We start from the raw sequence: 13227 nt of genomic DNA, 5'->3' as shown, positions 1-13227 counted from the left end.
TTTTTGTTGAACGAGTACTCTAGGATCTTCTATGTCCAGCTTCTCAGGGCCTCTTTGGCACCACCATCCAAACCCATGATCTCTATCTTCTTGAGGGACAATGATAGAGATGCGTTGGAAAACTACTGGCTGCAAATTCCACTTAAAGTTACACAATATCTTGACTTGCAGCATGTTGCTACTGCTTCAGCATCACTGTGTCAAATTTCTGAAACACTCTTTCCTTCAGCACTGTGGGTATATACACCACATTGGCTGCAGCAGTTCAAGAAGACAAATCATTACTAACCTCTCAAGGGCAATTCGGGTTGGGTGATAAATGCTGGTCTTGGTGAAATAACTTCCCATTGGCCAGTATCCAATCACTAAATCACCCTTTATTTACCCATACATAGCATTTGACATTAATCTGGCTTCCTCAGAGCCAGATCTCGGATTGAGCAGAACCTGGCACACTCCTGTTTATATCTGTCAGCTAGGACTCCGTGATTGGACCAGGTTAACAGCCCAGTCAAGAAGCTCATATTCTATGATTTCCACCTGGCTGATCTTGTTACAATCACTACACTATGCACTAACGTCCAAGTCAAGTGAACAAATACATCAAGTTAGCCAAGTGCATAAAAAGGTCGGCCAAGCAGTTCACTGAGCATTGATACCTCTGACAAAACATTGCTACCTCAGTATTGCACTAGAGTGTCAGCATGGGTTTCCTGTTATCTCAGCAGTTAGGGCTCAAATTCACAGCATGCCCTCTCCAAATGGAAAAGGCTACCAACTGAGACACAGCTCACAACTAATATTGTATTCTTGCAGTTTTAAGACAGATGAAACTTCAATTCCACCAACTTGGATTGCACTCACTGCAGTTGTAAAATAAATATACCAGTTTCTTTTTTATCTCATTTCTATTGATCTGAAGTAGAGAATTCTATTTTGTTTAGGATAAAGTGCTCAATGAGCAGATAAAATATGCAGTGAGCTGCTGGAATTTGGAAAGATTCAAGTAAATTCAGAAACAATTTGTCAGAGATAAAATTAAATTGCACCTATTACTAAACCTGGTGACAGAATGCAGGGGAAGATAAAAATCTAGTAATAGATAAGGCGATATCAAGAGCAACGTGTTTTATATAAACTTAATAAAGTGAACCAGAGCTGGCAGGAAACAAAGCTTTCATTGACAGAATTTTAATTGGAATTTGATATTTGTGTTGTTCTAAATATTGTAATGTCATGACACATTTGTTAAATGTAATAAAGACTTGGCTGTAAAGCTGTAGAGTAACACAACTAGTCAGACAGAAGATAATTGGAATGAACAATAGCACAATCATTCATTCATTGCTGTCCCCTATTAATGTGACCTTGTTTTGGATCTTTATCTTTCATAGTTTTCTGAATTTTTCCCTTGGTCATCATTTTACAGTCTTCATTTGAATTAGATCCTAGCATCGTGCATAGATGTGATGATTTGGCCATCAATACCTTCTTTATTTCCCTCGATTTCTTCCACTTTTCTGGATCCTGACTTCAAACAATTCAAGCGGAAGTACTTCTCCATGGTGCATAGTAACCATTAACAGATTGATTATGTGCATTATTCTAGTCAGAACACTCCTTTACAGAAGCATGGTGGGATATGGGGACAATACTCGGGTAAATTCAGGGCTGCTCTATTTAATTGTCAGTACTCTATCTTCAAGTAGTTTTTGATATATTAGGGGAACATTAATACAGAATGATGTAGGGAACTTTTGGCTTTAATCAAATGCTGGACCCTGTCTGCCTGCTTGAGTTGCTTTAAAAGAAGACCCCTTTCCACGATGTGAAGAAATGAAAATAGATATGAAGACATGCTATCAATACTTATCTATCAATGAAAATTGCTGAAAGCATCTGCTATTTGTGGAACTTCACTATGTGCAAAATAGTTGTTATGTTTGCTTTAATAGCAACAGTGACTATATTTAAAAATGATTAATTGTTCAGCGGCTTGACATGTTTAAAATATGAACGCTGACATGTTCTTTCCTTCTATGATTCCTTTCCAACACTGAACTTTAGCAACTGATGAAAAAAACATACAGATTAAAAAAAAACCTTTTTTCAATTATGGATTGGGGAGAGATTTATAGTTTCCTCAGAAAATTCAATAATTTGAGTTGAATTTTGTCTTCTTCCTTGCACCAATTTTCTGAGTGATTAATGGGGACAAAAAGGACCTGTTTTCACATACAACATAAAATGTTCTTCCATGTTACTTTGGTATTCTTACAAATGTATTCATGAGAACATGACTGAAGTGCTTGGGAATGTTTTTTTTCAGCATAACTCAAAGCTAGCAATGGTGACCCAAGGATCAATCAGGACTGGCACTGGCTGTACTGAACATCAGCCAATTTTGGTGAGTGAACCTGAAACAGCATTAATCCTTGCACATAGCATTAGGAAGTATATCCATCCGCGGGAAGATGTGTCAATGACTTTCTGTTTGATCCCTGGAATAGCATAGCCAGTTGGCTATCTTTTGGCTAGTGTCTTTTGGTAACTACTTCTCTATCTCACAAGGCCTGATCTCCTGACTCCCACTGTAATGTTACAACTGCCTTTTAACTGTACAACTTTAGAATAACCAGCAGTTATAAGAGGTCAGCATCACTCCATACAACATCTATTATTAATAATCAATGCCCCTAACTCTGGGCTACAAAATAACACCTCTTGCCTGTTAAAAGGCTGCCAGTGATCTGTGTTTGCACTCTGTGGTTTTTTTTTCATCAAAACTGTGAAGTCAAAGTTACATTTTGGCAAAAACTTCTCAGATGACATTTGAAAGAAAAATCTGTTTATCACTCAACTGCTGTGTAGCCCATCAACAATCCCTGTAGAGGGAATTCCGAATACTAACTCTAGTTTTGGACTTTTGGACTCCATCTTAACAAAAACGAAGACATTTTGAAATTGTTCATAATTAGTTTTTTTCAATGGCATATAAGTTAGACAGAATTGGAAAGGATAAAGAGACTGTTTGATCTCACTGTGTATGTTTATATGTGCGCCTGTGAAACATCTCCTGTTTTCAAACACAGAGATATAGAATACAGGAGCAGTAATAGGCCAATTGGCCCTTCCAGCCTGTTCCACCATTCAGTGCAATCATGGTTGATCTTCCAACTCAGTACTCTGTTCCCGCTTTCTCCCGGTATCCTGTGATGTCTTTAGCCCTAATATATATATCAATCCCCTTCTTGTAAACATTCAATGTTTTGGCCTCAACTGTTTTCTGTGACAGAGAATTCCGCAAGCTCATTGCTTAGTGGGTGAAGAAATTTCTCCTCTCTGTCTTTAGACTGTGACACATTGTTCTGGACTCCTCAGTCATCGAGAACATCTTTCCTGCATCCGCTCTGTCTGGTCCCGTTAGTATTTTATAGGTTTCAATGAGATCATCCCATATCCCTCTAAACTAACATGAATACAGACCTAACAAATCCAATGTCTCCCTGTACATTAATCCCACCAAGCCAGGAGTTAATTAGGTAAAACTTTGCACTCCCTCAATAGTCAAAACCTTCTTCCCCTGTGTTTTCTTTTACCTACTGTTTTGCTGCAGTCCTTGCAAAATCAGACTTCACTGGAAGAGGGAATGGGGGAGGTGTACCTCCACGGCTTAGAAAACCAGGGACAAACTAAAAAAAAATCTGTTTGGGCAAGTGGCAAGAATAGGGAGAGAGATTTGTTTTAAAATACACAATCTATCAATGAGTCTCCTTCTCCTGTTATATGTTTAACTATCCACGACTATTCGAACTAGATGTTACAGAATTGAAAATTGTTACAAAACACAAAGTTTTGAGAAACTCAGCAGGTCTGGCAGCAATCTGTCAAGAAAGAAATAGAGACGGCATTTTGAGACTGATGGGTCTCTTCTTGGGCACTTCTTGAGACTTGAGTTCTGAAATCATTGCAATTGATACATTAACACAGTGTCCTCCTTCTCGGTTACTGCCAGATCTGCTGAGTTTCTCCAGCAGTTTTTGTTCTTATTTCAAATCTACAGCATCTGCAGGATTTTGCTTTCATTTGCCTTCAGTTATTGCTTAGGGTCTTTATAATCTTTGCAATATTTGATCACCTAAACGAAGCTAGGTTGATAGTATTCTGAACAATGGTGGCATGGTCAAAGATGTAGGTTTACCTGACTGAATGGCAACAGCACTCCGTTGCCTCTTCTCTTGTATCCTTCTGTACCTTCTAGCTCCAAGCCAGGCTTTCACATAGGCCTGTACCAGCACTATACGATCTATGATTTCTTTCTTCATGAGATTAAGCTGTTCCACATGGTAATATTTAAGAAACACCTGGCAATGGAGAACAGGAAAGTGAATAAAATGTGAAATATCATGAGTGAAGGAGGTTTTAATAAAAAATGTGCATTTTTCTGAAAGTTGGTCTTCATATTGAAATGCTGATGGTTTCTACAAATTGAAATTGACATTACCTACAGTATTCTTCAAAACCTTTCAAATTTTTCAGTTAAATTGTTTTCCCTTTTATGTCCCCTTGCATCGCAGTGCTTTTAACTAAACGTACAGTAAAATCATCTTCAAGTCTTTAACAATGTGGAATTTAATTGGCAATTGAGTGACTTCATTATGGAAACATTTTGTGACCTAAAATTATCTTGAACCCAGCAATTAAACACTAACATTGACAAGTTTCAACTTTGTCACCTGGGTGGTAAGTGGTGTAGCAGATAGTTTGTCTGTTATATTAGAAATCAATCAATGGAATAAAAATCATGCAGATTGAATAACATGCATGGGGCAGCAGGGGGGTGTTGTCAAACAGCCTGGTTGAAATGGATTGTCCGAACTTTGTTTTTCAAACATGTGTTGCATAATCATGAAACAACTGAAATAATTTTTCATGAACTTGCCCATGAATTGTGGAGAAACATACTTTGCAAACACTTACTAGAGACTGATAAATGTCAGTTAAAAAACTTGCAGGTCCTGGACCTCATCACAGCACATATTGCATGAAAACACAGCACAGATATCAGTAATAAAACTTTATTACATTTGTCGGTCTATTCTCCCAAGCCCGTGTTGCTACCTTTTGCTGGTCAGATGTGAACATTTTTGTACAACTTTGCCTTAACTTCAGGCACATTATGCAAATACAGTGAGAATTACTGGTAACTACTCTTAGCACTAAGACAAAAATGAAGTTTTCCAAAAGTATGTACATTCACTTTCCTCTCCTTTTATTTTGGAACCACTCGATGGATTACTCACTCAGTCATCAAATGATGACAATATCCATCTTGCATAATTGAAAGCTTTCACTTTTCTGTGTCTAATATCAGAAATATACCAAATGTATTATGTATAAGAGTATTAAGCTTATTACATTAGTCTTTGAGGCCATGATTTTTCAGAAGGGGCAGGAGAACCAAAAAGACAATTCTCAGAAGGGAGTGGGAACAAATAATCCAGGAAGTTGACCCAGGGAATCTAGAACTGAGGATCTAGCATCTCTGCCACAGAAGTTCAATAATCTCATATTCAACAGCAGGAAAAGCATCTTTACAAACATCCCCAGCTCACTGCACTAACAGATTCTCATTGCTCAATGCACTAGAGTCACACCACTCACCCCAGTGCACTCACTAGCAATTAGGATGCATGCCAGCTTTTGGATGTACCAGCTCACCCTCATGTACTAACCAATGGTACCAGCCTCACATTCACTTTGTGTTGCCTCCATATCTGGGAATCAGTATGCCTGTTTCTCCTGAGCCCAAAGACAAGATGACTGCCCACATCCTGGCACTGATTGCCAAGGATCCTGCAGCATCTAAAGTCACTGAGAACATTGAGGACGATGAAACGTTGCAGCTTTATTTCCCTTGGTCAACTCTCAACTCACCCTCACTCACCATGTGGTGTGATGACCAAGCACCTTATTGTGTAGCTTTTGTTTCACATCCATTCCAGCTCACAGACCTGGCCTGTCTGATTTCCTGATTTTAGATACTCAAGAATTCCACCTGCTGAGCTACTTCCTACAAGGAGGGAGAGAGAGAAACACAACACGCAGCAGCAATGAAGAAGGTGACTCAGTTGGTCGGACATTTACATTGACCAGCTCAAACCAAAAGGTTAGTGTAGAATCAAGATCAGCGCATGGTGACTCATCAAGGATCAGTGGACCGTGGGCAGGCCAAGGGTAAGGGATGGCTCAGCTGTAAGCAGCACAGAAGACCAGATTGCAGATGTTATTAAAATGCTGCACAAGCATACAAACTAGGAAATGAAACAGATCATTCAGCCCCCTAATCCTGCTCTGCCAATCAATAAGTTATAATTGATTGGTTTATGTTTAGAACCTCCGGTAACACTTGATTCTGCTGCTGAGCAAGATTCCATCCAACTTTCTCTCGAAAATATTAATTGGCCATTACTACATTGTCTTCTGGTGCAGAGAGTTCCAAACTCACACAATGACATGAGAGTTAAAAATAAACTCCTTTTCTCTATTCTGAAAGGGAACCCTTCATTTAAAAAAAAAGTTTCCATGATTACGGTCTGGCCCACAAGAAGAAATATCTTTTACATATTTCCCTTGCCGTGACCATCTCATACACTTCAGTCAAGTCACCCTTCCCTCTTCTAAATTCCACTGGAAATAAATCCAATCTATCCAACCTCATAAGACAACCTGTTCAATCCAGGTACCAATCTAGTAAACCTTTTCTCCATTGCCTTCAACACATTTACACCCTTCTGTAATCAAGGAAATCAGAAGTGCCTATCACTAATGAGTTCTTATTTTTCCAAATGCGAGCAAATCCTGTCTATAAGAATCTTCCTGCAGCTTCCTTATGTCTTCTTCAAAGCATACAGGCATCCAACATTTCTTGTACACTTTGTCCCACGTTGTGATTACTGTTAGGGGGCCTGTGGATCACTGAGCCAGTGATTTCTGTAATATAGCCCTCACTCAGTATTTCCCTGAAATGTCAACCTAACGTATGAATTCAACATAAGAAATATGAGTGGACTGTATGTCCCTCAAGACTGCTTTGTCATTGCGTAAATCCATGACTCATCTTCTGCCTCAACTCCAATTTCTTACCTGCTTTTCCCAAACCTTTGATTCACTCAGACGTCAAAAGTCTGTTCAACTTAGTCTTAGATGCAGTGAATGATGGAGCATCTGCAACCATGAGGAGGAGAGAAACCCATGGATTCACAAGTCTTTGAGTTAAAAATTTTACTCCATTTTTCTGTCCCAGCTGATGGGCCTTTATCCTGACTCTGTATCATCATGTTGTAGGTTCTGTATCAGGGGGAAATACCTCTCAGTATTTATCTTATCAAACCCTCTTTAGAACCTTACACGTTTGAATGAGATTATGTCTCATTCCTCTGAATGCCATAATGTCTAGATATCGCCCCGTAGACTGCAGCCTCACAGCCTGTCTCAGACTAAGGTCCGAGCAGGATCAGGGTGCATGGTAGTGGAATAATTTTAAAACACTGGAATAGGAAAGTTGACACAGTGACCGTGAACCTGTTGGATTGTTATAAATACCCATCTGGTTCACAAATGCCCTTTAAAAAGAAAGAAAAAGATGAACCTTGAGTCAGTCAGACATATAGGAGAATTTTGTCACACACCATCATATTTGCTCATTAATTATTCTCTGCAAAAGCCTGACAAACCATTTAATTCATGAACACCTCCTGCTTGGCTCAAGAAAAAATAGTCCCACTGCCACCTTCATCAGCCAACATGAAATAGACATTAAATGCTCACAACCTCTATTTACTAATAATGAAAACAAATGTCTAGAATGGAGATTAGAATCACTACCTTTGGACTCAAGTTGCAATGGTGCTACCATTGAGCTGAGGTTAACATTAGGTAAACAAATCTTTGACAAGTGAGATGCTGCATCATTTTTCTCAAATAAATTTCATGGCAAATTATGTTTGCAGCTGAAAGAGCAGGCAGGTTTGAAGAAAAACAAATAACCCTTACCTTGGTCTTCCCCAGAACCCAGTTTTCGAGTTTAGATTTTTCCAAGATGGCAGCACATGTATCAGGATTCACTGGTGGTTCTTCAGTCGACTTAAATGCAAGAATATAGTACCTACAAAAAACTTAGGATAAAGAGTGCTACGAAACATATTTGTAGAATATCATGTTGCAGTTAAACACTAATTCTACCAAATCACACAGTTACTCTTAGTAATTTGTCTACAAAAATTAAAACAAGGAATAGTGAGAGCAGGCAGAATCTGTAAGCTTCCTTGCAATTGGAAGGTTGGTCCTGCACACTATCTCTCATAACTAGTCACTTAAATGGAGTAGACACTATGTGACATCATGTTGAGACACAGCATCATTACCTGTTCTTAGGTTAGGGACAAAACCTTGTCCGATCCTATTTCTCAGCAACTTACTACCCTCTGGTGATGTCACTCAAAAACACAACAGGTTACCATAAACAAGTGATACTAAGCTGCATCGTTCCACTGTTTGTTTGGCTTCTGTTTGGATTTCTTGAAGACCTTGACAAGATGCCACATGGGAGGTTCTAAATAAGATGCAAGCCCATATAAGTTGGAAGAACAATGCTTGGGGACCCTGCACCCCTCTGGACTCAATGCTGAGTTCAATAATTTTTGGGCCTGAACTCTCCCAAGTCCTAGCCCCCTACCACACACATCAGGCTTCGTTATCACATAGTCTGCCATGACACACTACCTATTGTTAACTACCACAGTCCCCATTAACAGCTATTCATCCTCCTAACCAGATTGTTATCCACTCATTTGACTGTCCAATGATGGAGAATCTGATTGAGGTTTACAGAATATTGAGAGGCCAGAATAGAATGGATGTGGGGAAAATGTTTCCAGTAGTAGGAGAGACTAGGACCGAAGGATACAGCCTCATTACAGGAAGGATGTAGAAGCTTTAGAGAGGGTGCAAAGGAGATTTACCAGGATGCTGCCTGGACTGAAGGGCAGATCTTATGAGGAAAGATTGAGGGAGCTAAGGGCTTTTCTCATTGGACTGAAGAATGATGAGAGATGAATTGATAGAGGTGTACAACATGGTGAGAGGCATAGATAGAGTGGATAGCCAGAGACTTTTCCCCAGGGAGGAAATGACTATTGCAAGGGGAGATCATTTTAAGGTGACTGGAGGAAGGTATAGGGGAGACGTCAGTGGTAGGTTCTTTACTCGGAGAGTGCTGTGTGCATGGAATGTGCTGCCAGTAGTAGTAGTGGGGTCAGATACATTAGGGACATTTAAGCAACTCTTGGGTGGGCACGTGGATGATAGTGAAATGTAAGGTATGCAGGGTAGTTTCACCTTAGAGTCGGATAACAGTTCGGCACAACATCATGGGTCAAGGGGCCTGTACTGTGCTGTGCTTTTCTATGTTCTATGTTATATGTTCTATGCTGCCAAATCTGCTGAGCTTTCCCAGAAACTTCTGTTTTAGTTTCAGGTTTACAGCATCCACCGTTCTTTTGGTTTTTACAAGCTCATGGTGTTAGGGGCAATGTACTGGCATGGATGAGGATTGGCTGACTGGGACAAGGCAGAGAGTAGGGATAGAGGGGTAGTTTTCAGAATGACAGACAGTAGTGGAGTTCCACAGGGGTCAGTGTTGGGATCACACCTATTCATGTTATACATTAACAATCTGTACTAGGGGACCTAGATTTCAGATGACACAAATATAGCTGGAGGGACAGATAGTGTCATGGAAGTGGAGAGGTTTCAGAAGGGCTTGGAGAGGCTAGGAGAGTGGACAAGGAAGTGGCAGATGGAATACAATGTAGAAAAGTATATGATTATGCACTTTTGTGGGAAGAATACAAGTGAAGGCCGTTTTCTAAATGGTGATTGGCTTCAGAAATCTGAAGCACAAAGGTACTTAGGAGTGTAGCCATTTCTTGTGGTTTACATGAAGATTTAATTGCCAGTTAGGAAGACAAATGCAGTTTTCGCATGCATTTCAAGAGGGCTAGAATACAAGAGCAGGAATGTACTGCTGAGGCTGTCCAAGGCTCTGGAAAGACTGAATTTAGAATATTGTGAGTTGTCTTGGGCTTGTATCTAAGGAAGTATGTGCTGGCATTGGAGAAGTTCCATCAGAGTTTTCCAAGAATGATCCCAGGGATGAGGAGCAGTTGAGGACTCTGAGTCTGTATGGAATTCAGGAAGATGATGGGGAATCTGATTGAAGCTTACAGAATACCAAGATGCCAGGATACAGTAGATGTGGAGAAGATGTTTCCAATAGTAGGAAAGTCTAGGACCCGAGGGTACAGCCTCAGAGTAAAGGACAACCCGTTAGTACTAAGATGAGGAAGAATTTCTTCAGCCAGAAAGTGGTGAATCTGTGGAACTCATTGCCACATAGGGCTGTGGGGGCTGGGCCAATAAGTGAATTTAAGACAGAGTTAGACAGGTTCTTGATTAGTAAGATGATCAAGGGTTACAGGGAAAAGGCAGGAGAATTAATCCACGGTACAACATCGTGGGTTGAAGGGCCTGTACTGTGCTGTACTTTTCTATGTTCTATGTTCTACTGTAATTGTATTCACCTTTACCACTCCTCTAGCATCTTGTTCCATCTATGCGCCACTGTCTGTATGAAAAAGTCACCTCTTATGTCCCTTTTAAATCTTACCCCTCTTGCCCTAAATCTATGCCCTCTTGTTTTGGATCCCCTTTCCTTGGAGAAAGACCTGTTATTCACCTTATCTATGCCCCTAATGATTTTATAAACCTCTGCAAGGTCACCCGCCCAGTCTCCTACACTCCAGGGAAAAAATGCCTCAGTCTATCCAGTCTCTATAACTCAAAACCTCCAGTCTTAGTGACATCCTAGTAAATATTATTTTCAGTCTTTCCAATTTAATAACATCCTTCTTATAGCAAGGTCACCAGAATCATACACAGTACTCCAAATGTGTCCTTACCAATATGTTGTATAGTCATAACATTTTCTGGGAGAGCATCAGTTAAACCAACTGAAAGACAAGGGAGCCACAGAATTTTGGGAAAACTGGTGCAGATAATAAATGAAGCTTTGCAAAGAACAAAACACAGATAAGCACCACACCAGTGCTAGCACAACAGTCTTTCTCTACCACAGTGCCTTGGTACTGTGAAAGTTCATCACAAGGTAAAAACAAATTAATTAAGTATTGTTCACCGTTCAATGAAATTGGCGAAGAGAACGCGGTGTGAATATCCTTGTCTTCTGATTCGGGCTGTCTCCAAAATTCCCGTGTAACGAAGCTGGACCAGGACCTTTTCTTGATCAAATTTCTTAGCATGGCGATCATTGTTGGGTTTAATGCAACGAACAAAATGAGGGAGACCACCCACCATCTTGGATAGCAGATCCATGAGAGAAAACTGCAATCAGATAATCGTCAATCACAACAAGGAACTCATAAAAGTGGTAGGATTACATTTATGTTTCATGAGAAATTTTATTGAGATTCTAGATTTTTTAATTCCATAGTGGAGCATATTTTATTCAGAAGGGAGGGCAGACATGGCCTCATTTTACCACTTCACCTGAAATATAGCTTTGAGGGAGCTTTATCAGATGTATTAACATTACTACAGCGCACTTAGTTATATGCAGAGGTGCTGGAGTGAGCTTTTAACTGTCAATCTGGTTCGCAGAGTCATTCAAAATTGTATGGGAGGTGGCCATTTACAGAATCGTAAGGTTGGATTTTAATAGCTCCTTAGATACTGCTTGTGATGTGAGAATGTTGGGAAGTTGGTTCTGAAAGGCAGCATCTGCATCCAATCCCTCTTTACTACAATACCACCTCACCTGTCATCAAAACAGTGGCAGATGGCCCTCACACCCAAAGCCCAATTCATCTGCAAAAGTGGTCATGAATAGCTTATTCCCACCTCTGCTTTATGTTGGATGGGATGGTCCAATAAGGGAACACTTTTCGCTTAAGTTGGGGGGTGTGGGGGGAACTCCAGGTGCAATTATGCCACTCCACTCCCCTTCCTGTGAGCACAGATTGCACTCCACCGCTCTAACAACACTTGAAAAGCTTGGCACCATCCAAGACAAAGCAGACCACTTGACACCACATTCACAAATATCCACTCTCTCCATCACCAATGCTCATTAGCAGCAGTGTGTACTACTTACAAGATGCACTGCAGAAATTTATTGAGGCTTTTTAGACAGCACCTTTCAAACCCACAACCACTTTCATCCATCAGCAGATACTTAGGAACAAGTTCCCCTCCAAGCCACTCACCACTTTAACTTGGAAATATACCACTGGTCCATCAATGTTGCTGGGTCAAAGCACTGGAGCTCCCTCCCTAATTGCACAGTGGCTCTACCTACAGCATGTAGACTGCAGCAGTTCAAGATGGCAGCTCATTATCATCTTCTCAAAGGCAACTACTAACTGGCAATAAATGCTGACCTAGCCTTTGAAGGCCACATATAGCAAATGAATTAGAAAATAAGTTCTAACTTGGATAAAATGAAGCATTAACATTTTATCCTCATGTTGCTGATGAGGTAAAATACCACAGACAGTAGGGACTGCAGATGCTGGAGAATCTGAGATAACAAATTCATTTCTGAAGAAGGGTCTAGACCTGAAACGTTGGCTTTCCTGTTCCTCTGGTGCTGCTTGGCCTGCTGTGTTCATCCAGCTCTAACCCTTGAGGTAAAATACCAGACTGCTAATGCCTGTCTGTGTGCACAGTGGCCTTTAAAAGATTGCACAGGAGCAAATAATGTCAGTCTTTTGGCGATGGCATGTGCTAAGATGGTGGTGGAATTTGGGCGAGGGAGGCCAGAGAGGCTTGTTAGTTAGTTAACAAGGCAAGTTTGGTAAGATAGAGTGAAAATTCTGTTAGGCCTCATGGTGTTAAATCTTATAATAAACTCCAGTCTTTTTGTTTAGCTCTGTGCAAATTAAGATTCAGCCCTGCATGTTATGTTTACTTGGAAATCAAATGCATGAGAAAAGGTGCTCCATGTTTATTAAAGGTGGGGATACATGAAAAATTATTTTTTTTCTTAGTTTATTTTGATAAATTAAAATTGGACTGAGACAACTGAAGAACTAAGGTTTCAAAACTTGAAAAACATGCTGTAAATTGTTGAGCTGTGCAAAACTCTGT

General features: G+C 40.2%; 1 protein-coding gene across 1 annotated transcript in view; it reads right to left on the bottom strand.

The window, feature by feature from the left end:
- myo3a (myosin IIIA) overlaps nt 1–13227 on the bottom strand; it is a 115433-nt gene that overhangs the window by 89436 nt on the left and 12770 nt on the right. The window contains exons 4-6 of the mRNA XM_059638945.1: nt 11258–11463; nt 8056–8167; nt 4202–4364 (exon numbers count right to left, since the gene is read on the bottom strand). Coding sequence (XP_059494928.1) covers nt 4202–4364; nt 8056–8167; nt 11258–11463 — 481 coding nt within the window. The remainder of the gene's footprint in view (nt 1–4201; nt 4365–8055; nt 8168–11257; nt 11464–13227) is intronic.

This window comes from Stegostoma tigrinum, chromosome 2, assembly GCF_030684315.1.
Source record: "Stegostoma tigrinum isolate sSteTig4 chromosome 2, sSteTig4.hap1, whole genome shotgun sequence".
Taxonomy (NCBI): domain Eukaryota; kingdom Metazoa; phylum Chordata; class Chondrichthyes; order Orectolobiformes; family Stegostomatidae; genus Stegostoma; species Stegostoma tigrinum.
Note: the sequence above shows the minus strand (reverse complement) of the source record. Positions and strands in the feature narration are given on the sequence as shown.